At 47.6% G+C, this 10,466-nt stretch overlaps 1 protein-coding gene across 3 annotated transcripts in view; it reads right to left on the reverse strand.

Moving 5' to 3' along the window:
- The window catches only part of SH3PXD2A (SH3 and PX domains 2A), a 252,617-nt gene that overhangs the window by 212,092 nt on the left and 30,059 nt on the right, over positions 1-10,466 (reverse strand). For all 3 annotated transcript variants that reach the window (XM_080597790.1, XM_080597791.1, XM_080597789.1), the window contains exon 2: positions 42-122. In XM_080597790.1, coding sequence (XP_080453916.1) covers positions 42-122 — 81 coding nt within the window. The remainder of the gene's footprint in view (positions 1-41; positions 123-10,466) is intronic.

Consider the following 10,466-nt stretch of genomic DNA (forward strand, 5'->3'; position numbering starts at 1 on the left):
TGAGCAGAAATAACGTTTTGTGTAAGAAAAGACAGACTTACCTGCAGATCAAAGAACTTGCTGTATCTCCGGTAGATGATCTGGGAAGTCAGGTCGGACCATGTTACGTTGATTATATAGACCTGGTCAGGGAGAAGAAAGCACAGGTCAAAACAGGCTCTGAAGCACAGGGTATGTCCAAAGGCTGGACGGGCAGAACAGGTAAATTCGGCATTTCTCTGGCTCCTCCTGCTCACAATGAAGAATATCATCCAAGGTGCAGGACTAGCTGAAATTAAAGGTGTTGCCCTGTCACAGCTTGCAGCAGAGGTCTCAGGAAAGCTAACGGTGGTTTCCCACCCCTCCTCATCACCAGCTCCTATGGATTTTGCTGCCTCTGGGATTAAAGCTTTGTGATGGCATGTTTTCTGGTCTCTGGTTGCACACCCTGCCCTCTGCCTGTCTGGAGGAGCCCAGGATCTGCTGCATGTGCAGCCACGAGAGCTCGTCCTGTCCTTAGGCAACACCCTAAGGGGCTACTGGTCTCCTGCACCATGCTCCAGGTTTTCCTTCTATATGGAGATGCAACCTTGGCCCTTTCAAGCAACACACGGCTCTCGTTTAACAAGGACATTCAAAGGGAACTCAGCTCTGGGGGCTGTGGAATTGCAGCTCTGTAAAACACTGGTTTTACACAGGTTTGTAACACACACCTGTACATGCACTACAACAGCTCAGCCCAGCACCTCTGGTACCTATCAGACTGATTCAAAGGTGATGTGAAGTAGGTGAGGGCGAGACGGTTTTCTAACATTTGTGGAAACAATAACACAAGCCCAGAACAAGCCCAAGGTTTCCCTTGCCCAGCCCTATTACACATCCTGAACAATCACCTTACAGAAACACTGTTTTGCCAGAAGACATGATGAAAAATGAGTCACAAGTGCACGCACATACACACACACATTGCACACAAATATTTCCTTTTGACCCTAGTGCCTCCAAAACATTTTTAAAAAGGGGAAAAAAACCAAGCCAAGTTCTCGTCTCAGATACACCGGCCTTCAAGCCCAATGCTGGTCCTGCCGCCTTGTTGACAGATACATGAGACACAACAAGACCTGAGCCAACACAGGTCACTAAAGGTGACCACACGACTCCAACATAATGGAAATCACAGTTAGGGCAGCTCCTGGGTCTTTAAAGCACTTTCCAGGTTTCGCATATGGAGCGAGATAAGGATCTGGCAGAGGAAACAGGAAAGCATCCCTCCTCCCTCAGCCCCTGCCTGCAGCAGGAGCTCTGCCCTTTGCCTGCAGGGATGAGGCACGGACAAGCATCACCCTCTTCTCCAGGACACCAGCCCATCTGCCAAGGCGCAGATGCTGGGTTATTGCTTTTAAAGATAAGAGGTATTGCATGAAAAGCCCCAGAGGGGTGTTGAAGACGAGGCTGAAAAACACTTTTCCGAAGACCACTAAGGGGTTTTTCCCCCCTTCTTTCCTGGTAAGGGCGAGGTGTCATCCGATGCCCTGGAAGCACAGAGGTCCTGCAGCCTCACTTCCCTCTCTGCTTGTTACGACCATGTTCAGTCCCCAAGGCCATGTGCCCCCTGTCTCCCACAGCCCACTTCCATGGTATTTGAGAGCTGGACGTGCTGTTAAGGAGATCTGGGGCCTTTTATAGAGCACTGATGGTAAGGAGCCTGAATCTGACTGAATTGTCGTATCCGACCCATCTGCTGCTCCCAAGAGAGCACAGCTCTCAGAAAATCCAGGCTATTCACCCGTTCTGCTTCACATTTCTCCTGGAAAACCAAGCTGAGTGACCTTGCTCCCACAGTACCCACAGACACAACGGTGACAACTGCGCGGTTTCACGAGAGGCAATAAGACCGAGTGGCACGAGCATTTCAGGCCCCCTTTAAACATCTTACCCGCACAGGCAACCCGCAGGGGTCAGGCCCTGGGACGGAAGCTGTTGTTGCCAATTTTCAGACCAGCCGCACTGCCCTGCAGAATATTTTTCCATGTGTTTGTTGTGAAAAAAAAAAAAAAGTTTGTAGCTTCACTCTGGGCTAATTCACAACACAAATATTTCTGCTCCTTCGCTATCCAACAGCTACTCTCAGATGGAAAACCCATTCGATTAAAAACAGATCATGACAGATGGGAGCTGACTGGGATCCAAAAGCAACTTCAGATACTGTAATTCTGGCCCCGGGTTCTCACAAAGGGGATGAGACAGGGATAGGAGGAACACATTACACATCTAAACGATGTTTATAATTTTTTAATTACACGTCCTTTCTCCAGAACTTTGCAAGAAAAATACGCCACAGCCATCCAAGCTTTTTGAGTTTCACAGCACTTCGAGCTTCCCCACACTACTCTTCAGGAACCCCCCCCAAAAAAATGAGTCCCCAAAATTTGTTAATAGACTGCAAGCCTGCTCAACTCTGATCCAGTCTGGACAGAAGCGAATCCTGCTGCAAGAGGTCAGCGTCGCTCCGGGTGCAGTAAGTGGCACAACACTTCCATCACGCGAGAGGGCTGAAGGCCCATGTGCAAGGGGATTTCGGGGCCAGCCAAGGCAGCAGACAAGGTTGGATGCCTTCGGTGCAGGAACAGGCAGACGTGGTGCCACCTCTGATATCCAGGCTCTGCAGGAAGGAAACTGCCACTGCCTTCAGCCAAGCCAGGATTTTGCTGCACGTTTAAAACGAAAATTAAATCTCTTTGAGCTTTAGGTCTCTTCACACTCAGCAAAAGATGAACTGGGTAGTGTACAGATGCGTTGACTTCTCTTTCATCAGAGCAGCAGCAAGGAAAGCCTTTAATGGTAACGCGGAGCTCTGTTAAGCTAAAAATGCACGGCCTCAAAATCTGCGACAGGACACAGGTGCAAATATCTGAAATGGCGATTGATTTTCTTCCTTATTTGCATAAATCAAATTGCTTCTGGAAAGCCATTTGAAATAACTGCTTGGACTCAGAAAAGATCATTAAAATGCCAGATTTTAAAAGCAAGGTCCAAAGGTTTCAAAAGCCTTAGATATCATATTCCCCTCCTTCAGAGATCAGAGTTTGACGGTTATTCGCTTCTGCTGCCTTACCCAGACCCATAACCTTTTCACGAGCAGCAAACATTACATCAGCTTACCTCATCATATTTTTTTGCTCAGATCTTAAAATGGGTCGCTGTGAAAGTGATTAACGGTATCCTGGGGGAGAAGGAGGAAAGCAGTCCCGTGGGAGCCCGAGGTCACGCAAATGCGCGGGACGAGGAGGCAGAGGAAATATCAGATAAATACAGAGAGCCGGCCCACGCTCGAATGCCCAGCATCACCCTTGCTGCTGCCTGCAGAGCCAAGAGAGGGCTTTCTGTGGCATTTGGTGGCTCCCCAAAACAGAGCCACCCGAGCCACTGTTTTGGCACGTATCCCAGCCACAGGGCAGAGAGCTGCAGAAGGGCCCGGAGGCAAGATCTCCCTGATGGGAGGCGCCTGTGACGAAGCAGAGACCTTCCCCAGCGCTGTCAGGTGTAATCCTGGTCCTCGGCACTTTGCTCCTACCTACGGGAGAGCCAAGAGCAAGCCCTTCCAAGGAAGTACGGTGCACCGAGCTACGCTTTAATCAGGGTTGTAAATTGTGAATTACTACAATAAATAATTACTTAAGTTAAAAAGATCTGCTTTACACATTTATGACCTTCAAGGGGTCAAAACAGAGCCAATATTCAAATGTTTTGCCCCCAAAATCCTTTAAAAAAGTCCTTAACAATAAATAACTGAAGTACAAGTAGCAAACAACTCACTACGCAGTCACTGGACAGCCCAGCTACGAAGAAATTCTAATTTTCATTTCACGCATCCAAGTCTTTTTTCAGTCTATGTATTTTAAAATAAATCCTTCCTCAAGGAAGCAAGCAGCAGGCCTGTACAAACCGGAGAATATTAATCAGGAACTGTGCTTGATAAGCAGCTCTTAATATTCATGCTGCATGAAAGAAGGTGCAGGATGTCAAGGGGATTTTATCAGCTGCTAATTATTGTTTAATTCTAGCTCTGGGAAACTTCCATTTGATCCACCACAGAGCAGAAAATTTATTGCCATCTGAAGTTATAGCTCTCCCTTTACTGCCTACACAAAGCAATGAGAAGAGAGGACTTCCTACTACAAAAAAACATTAATTCAACTGTCATTGGGCATGACTTTATCACTGAATGTCTCGTTTTCAATGGAAAATAACCAGTCCCAGCTGGCAGAAACCCCAGAGGTACGGAATTCAGGTTGCTCTCATGTGACTGGTTTTTCAATTGGCTTTTTAGAGGACAATGTTTTGTTTTCTACAGCTGATCTGGAGTGGAAGATAAAGCCTGAAACGAGCAGTATGATGAGGCCTAGATGAAAATCTCTACAAATACACAAGCTAGTGGCAAAGACAAGATTCCAGAGCAGAGACTAGAAACATGCCTATACCCATAACAGAGGGCACTGTTAATCTTTAATAAGTAATTACAGTAAATACTAGCTTTTAAGAAAGTTTTATGAATGCAAAAAACAATATGGTGCAATTTGTATGCAGATATCACCATGATAGCGCCTTTTATCCTGGAGAACATCAGCACCTTCAAAAGCCTTGTATTAAAGCACTGGATGTTTGTCTTCCAGTGAGTCATGACCAAGCTGGAAGAGATACTCCTTTTCCCCCGTATTCAGATGTTGTTGCTGTCTGTGAGCTGGAAATTTCCCACCGGCAGAGCTCAGCTGGCGGAGCACAGCATGTCAACACTCCCCGGTCCGCTTCAGCTCCAAGCGAGCTTTCCGTACCCACGAGGCTGAAGGAGCAAGGCTACTCGCCCCTCAGAGCATCGCAGCTGATTTTAGGAATCTTCCGCCACCTCACAGGACACGGGCACCAGGGCTTCCCCACATGGACGCTCAGGGTGGCGGTCCCCAGTTCCTGCCCTATACAAAAGCCAGTTTGGCGGCAGGGACAGCAAAAAGCCCAGGGCTGTGCACACAGATCACAGCAGCCTCCCGCACAAGCCACCTCGGCCTGGGCCGCATTCAGGCCTTTGGAAAGTTCACATTTGACTCTGGAGGCAGCGAGCACAGCTCAGGCTCCTTGCCCAGCCCCGCCAGTATCTGAGAGGCCCTGAAAAGCCCCGCAAGACCTGGGCAATTCCCACAGAGATGAAGTCACCCACAGCGAGCCCACTACCGTGGCCGTGCCGCGATGTCACCTTTCAGCACAACGTCCTCCGGGGGACCACAACTCAGCCGGGCCAGGGCCGAGGAAGGGCTATTTTCAAACCCAGTCCAGTGCTGTTCTCAGCCCGGGAATTTGAAGAGTGAGCTGAGAAACAGAGACACAGGACTCAGCAGAAACACAAAACGCAGGCAGCTCCGAAGGGGAAGGCCTGTCACGGGCTGGCTGTGCCGGTGGCAAGGCGCTGTGCAGCACGGGGGCCGGCGCAGGTGCAGGGCGTCTGGCTGCCTCACGAAGCAGATGTGGTTTCACAGCCATCCCTCTGCAGGGCTCGCGTTTCCATTACCGACACGGGAAGTGTAACTGAGAACAAGCCAAAAATCGACCCACGGGTCTAGCGGACAAGTGTTGCACGTACCTAAGTTTTGGAAGCAAAGCAGAGCTGCAGGGTGCTTGGAAGGAAGGGATTAGACAGCCCTGGCCATCACCAGGCCTTGTCTGCGGGCAGCCACCACACAGGAAATTTAACCAGGATACAGCAATTGCAGTTTGAATCACAATTTGCGAGCTAATTTACAGTCTAATTAAACATATGGAGAGAAAGAAAAAAAAAAGAAGGGGGATAGGAGCATTTTCCTTCATCCGCTATCTCCTCCTGAGGGTCTTGCTTCAGCTGTGAAAGGCAACAACAGGATTAATGCTGCTTGCCTTTCTAGCCATAACACATCAAATCTATCCCATGTACAAGGAAAATAAACTCACTGCTAGCTCTGAACCCAGCCACACACCGAGAATCAAGCTGGCTCCTTTCTCGTTCAGAAAACGCCACCACTGCTGCGTTCACATACATGGGCACAGACCTTCCTCCTGGCAGAGATTTAACCAGGATGAAATCCTGTTTTCTTTCCCAAATCCTTCTACCTAAACACAAACGAGAACAGCAAACAACTGCCTCAAGCCAGCCAGCAGACAACCCTGGGAAGGCAGGAAGAGGAGCTCATTTCAGTACGGAGGCACCTGGCTACAGGTTGTTTTTGTTTTATTTTGTTGTTGTTGTTTTTTGTTTTCCTAGCTTCATGTGTATGTACCAGAAGAGTAACAGGGTTGTGTCTGAAGGACAAACCCAGCTCACTGTGTACACACAGGCAGAGCAATACAATACTTAGTAGCTTCCATATTTTTCTCACTAATGGATGAGTTTTCAAAGTCCACGGTTCAAACTTCTCTTTAGTCTCATCTTTACATTTCAGGTGTCAACTTGGTTTTTTTTTTGTTGGTTTTTTTTTTTTTTTTTTTTTTTTGCTTTTGCCAATTTGGATTCTTAAGCACCGACTTCCCCAGGCCTCCACAGCATCTTCCTGCTAACAAGATGCTAAACAAGCCCCCACAATCAGAGCCCTAAGCCAAAGGGGTAAAACTCTCCATTGTATTTCTTTGCTTGGTCATTTGCACAGCCACGAGAGGCATGCGAAGGTAAAACGTGGAACTGGTGCCCACAACCAGCGACAACAACCTGGCCAGGGAGCTGCAGAACTGGAACTCCTCGGAGCTCTGCGGCTCCCTTACGAGCCACTTCTGAGCCTCTTGTCGGGCTTGTCGAATTGCTCCATTTAACTTCATCCTCAGGTGTGTTACAGCAGAATATGATGTGCCTACTTCTCGCTGGCATGCAGTATCTGTGTTGCTTTAGCAGGGCTTTGTCTTTCAACTGATAGCCTGGGTTGCGTAAGACTAGTCAAGGCTCCTGTCTTTTCTATAATACATCCAGTAACTGGAGCTTATGGAAGGGGAGTAAGAAATAGGACTAGTAAGACCCATTGCTTCCCTGGTTATCGCCTCCCAGCTTCAGGAAGCAGAACAGCAGCTTCTCTGCAAGGAAACGGCAGACAAGGGAAGAGGAAAACACCCACCCATTAGACCTACACACTTGGATGAGGGAGACAGAGCATCTGTGCAGACTCATTTCTGCCTCCAACCCATTTCTGTCCACCTTCATTTACTTTCCATGTGCGGTGGAGCTATTTGTGAAGCAAAGTAACTGCAGAACTGAGCTTCTGACATTTAAAAGTTGATAGACCATCAGAAAACACAATACTTAAACCTACAGAATAGTGAAGTGACAACCATAAAATGGAAATATGAGAACTCAGGCTCTCTGAGAAACCTGGGTCCCTTGTGGCCTTCTCAAATACCCTACCCGGGTCTGAAAGAGGCTCTCTAAGGCAAGCAAACAAAAATATATCCAACTGCATTTGAAGGTAAAAAGTTTTCATTACATCTCAGATCTGGATCCCAAGAGAATTATAAACTTCTTTAACTCAGTGCTTGTGTCTTTCTTCCCAGCAGGTGATCCCTGCTTCATGAGGACCCCAAAACATGAGAGTTGTCTGGTAAAAGAAGAGAAACTCCTTTTAAAAAAAAGAAAGATTTGGGAAAAGCAACAATCAGACAAAATGGACACTCTTCTATTTGGATTCAAGTCCTTGAAGTAAATTTAACTGAAAGATTTTCCATTCATCTCATTAAACGGGTTTGAGAAACTGATTGGTAGTTGAACTTGTTCTGAAAAGAAACACAGACTAACCCACTGGAGCCAAAACGATTGTCATCGAGTTTCCTGGGGCCAGGGACACAGGAATAGCTTGGGCAAATGAGAACTAACAAGAACCTGCTTGCTATGGAGATAAATACGTCAAAACCAAGGTGACACATATAGAGAACATAAAGTCTGGAAATCACTGTTTCCCAGATTTAACACGTCTTTGCACGGAGTTATCCCCATGGGAAACCTCTCCGGACACCTTTCCATCTGCTTTGAAGAAGGAGGGCCCATTTGCCTTGTCCCAGCAGAACCGTACCGAAGCTTGTTCTCAACTCTGGAGCAGTGCTAGAGCACCCACAGCTCGTGGCTGCCCAACGACAGAGCACCCCTTGACATTGCTGGCCCTGTTTCACCTACCAGCACAGAGCAGGCTCGCACAGTGTAAGTACACAACCTTAATTAGTCAAATCACAAAAACTCCCTGCAGTCAGCCTTGTAATTGGAAAGAGGCTTTCCTAAAACCCAACCTTCCTTTTGGCTTCCCGAGTCAGGGATTCCTGCGCTGCACCAACACTTGCATGTAGTTTATATTAGCATGCAAATCTTCCGGCTTTGATTCGTAACCTTACATATGACCCCCAGATGTAGTGCTGGAAAAGCAAAGCAAGGGCCTGGGAAAGGGAGCAAAACTGCTCCAGGCCCTTCCAGAACAATGACAAAGCTCTGGGACATTCTTAGTCCAAATAATGGAAATTCTCCTGGGATTTTGCCATAGAATACTGGGATTTTTTTTTTCCTTCTCATTTTGAGTAGAGGGAAACAAGTTCATGTAAACCAAGAGACCCTTGGACTCAAAAAGCCAGACCTGAGGGGCACAGAACTTGAAGTGTGACCTACTATCCATGAAAAAACTACTCTGAAAACCTCTTCTAATTTCCATAGTTTGCACAACTACAGCTTTCGTGCATGACTGGAGGATAAAACTTGAGGTCAAATCACGTGGACCAACCAGCAGAGCATCACTAAGTAGTCAGCCCCATGCACTGACAGAAGAGTATTTGCATTTTATTTGCAAAATGCTAAAAGAGTGAAAAATGGACTTATCCTCACATTGTAAACACCATCCAATGAGCGTGCAATGCATGCAGATCTCTGATTATTCTGTCTGCATACCATACGTGTGCAGCACTGAATGCACTTCTCTGCAGGACACTACTGACAACGTGCAACAAAATCTAAAAGAAGGGAATAAAACTCCACAAGCGCAGAAAAATACAGTGCTGAAGTCACTGGGAAGAATTTCTTTTGTTGCAGCGCCCTTTGATTTCAGGCTTAGGTGAAATCCAAGCTTCTTGTGGAGAGAACTGCGAAAGAACATGGTTTTGTGTCCTAGTTTTGCAACCACCACCTGAATTTCACTCTGAAATACTACAGAAAAGGCAAAGGTTGAGAGCCATCCTTATTTTCCCCCATACTTTTGGCCAAGCCAGGAAAACTGATGCAAGAGTCCTGTGCAGGACAGATTCCCAACAGTGAGGGCACGGCACCAAATTAACCACAAAATTACCTTCTTCCTGTGGAACTCGAGGGTTGTCAGGAAGACGCTGCCAAATCCTCACACCCTCAGCCCTTCTGCCGTTTTGCTAAGCTGAACCATTGTCTCTGCCCTTTCCTTTCCCCCTCCTCTTCTCACAACCATCCTCGTTTTCCCTCCTTTTCCCACGCTTGGCTTCCTGCCTTCTGCCTCTCCCGCCCCAGACGGGCAGGACTATCGCAGACGGCTCCAGCACATCCCACTCCAAGCCTGCAGTTTGCAGCTGGGCCACACACGCGCAGACGCACCCAGCCTTCCCCACAGGTTTTCCAGGTGGTGCTGATTCACCACTCCAGGCTGTGGGGTCCGTGGGGGCGTAAACTTTGCACAGCAGGTCGGGGATGCAGAGGATGCGTGAAGGCTTCCAGGCATCACCGCTCCACGGGGCACAACCCCTTGGAAACCTGCAGATATAGGAACCCTATGGCAGGAAAATACGTTTCACGGAGGGGCACTGGGATACCTGCTTGACAGGACAGTCACGCTGCCTAACTCCGTGTTCCCAGACGAAGGATTCAGTAGATTTGTCTGCCCCTGGGCTGGGATTTGCCCCTCGCTCCGCTTCCCTCCTGCTCTGAGGCACGCTGCCGGTTGGTGACGCGCTCTCTGTCAGGGGTGATGGTGACAGCAACCACATGAATTCCTTCTCGTTTACCTATCACAACCCGGCCACAAGCCGCACATACCCTGGGAGTTACTCATTTTTGGAAGGAGAGTGTGCGGCTGCAAGTCAGCATGTGTCACCTTAGAAATAAGCCTTTTAGAGCCATGCCTATATTACATGTTCTACTAAAACCGGTAATAAAATGTGAATCAGCAAACTGACTGCACACGTTTACATTTCTGTCGAATTCAGGGTTTACAGTGCCTTGGAACAATAAATAAACCTCTTCTTTCAATTCCCAAACATGAATATTCTCCCACTCCTAGCCACTTAAAGGGAATTATTAATGCTCCTCAGAGAGAAACTATTAAATCTGCTTAAGTGACCACCCAAAGCCTAGCAAAATTATTGTCTGTAACAGCAGGCTTTCACGAACCAATACAGCTGCACTCGACACACACAGCATCTGGAGACGGCAGGAATTTGCTAGGCAGGATTTGGGGAAAAAATATTATGCATCCCAAATTCAGGTT

This window comes from Anser brachyrhynchus (genome assembly GCF_964034855.1).
Source record: "Anser brachyrhynchus genome assembly, chromosome: 6".
Classification (NCBI taxonomy): domain Eukaryota; kingdom Metazoa; phylum Chordata; class Aves; order Anseriformes; family Anatidae; genus Anser; species Anser brachyrhynchus.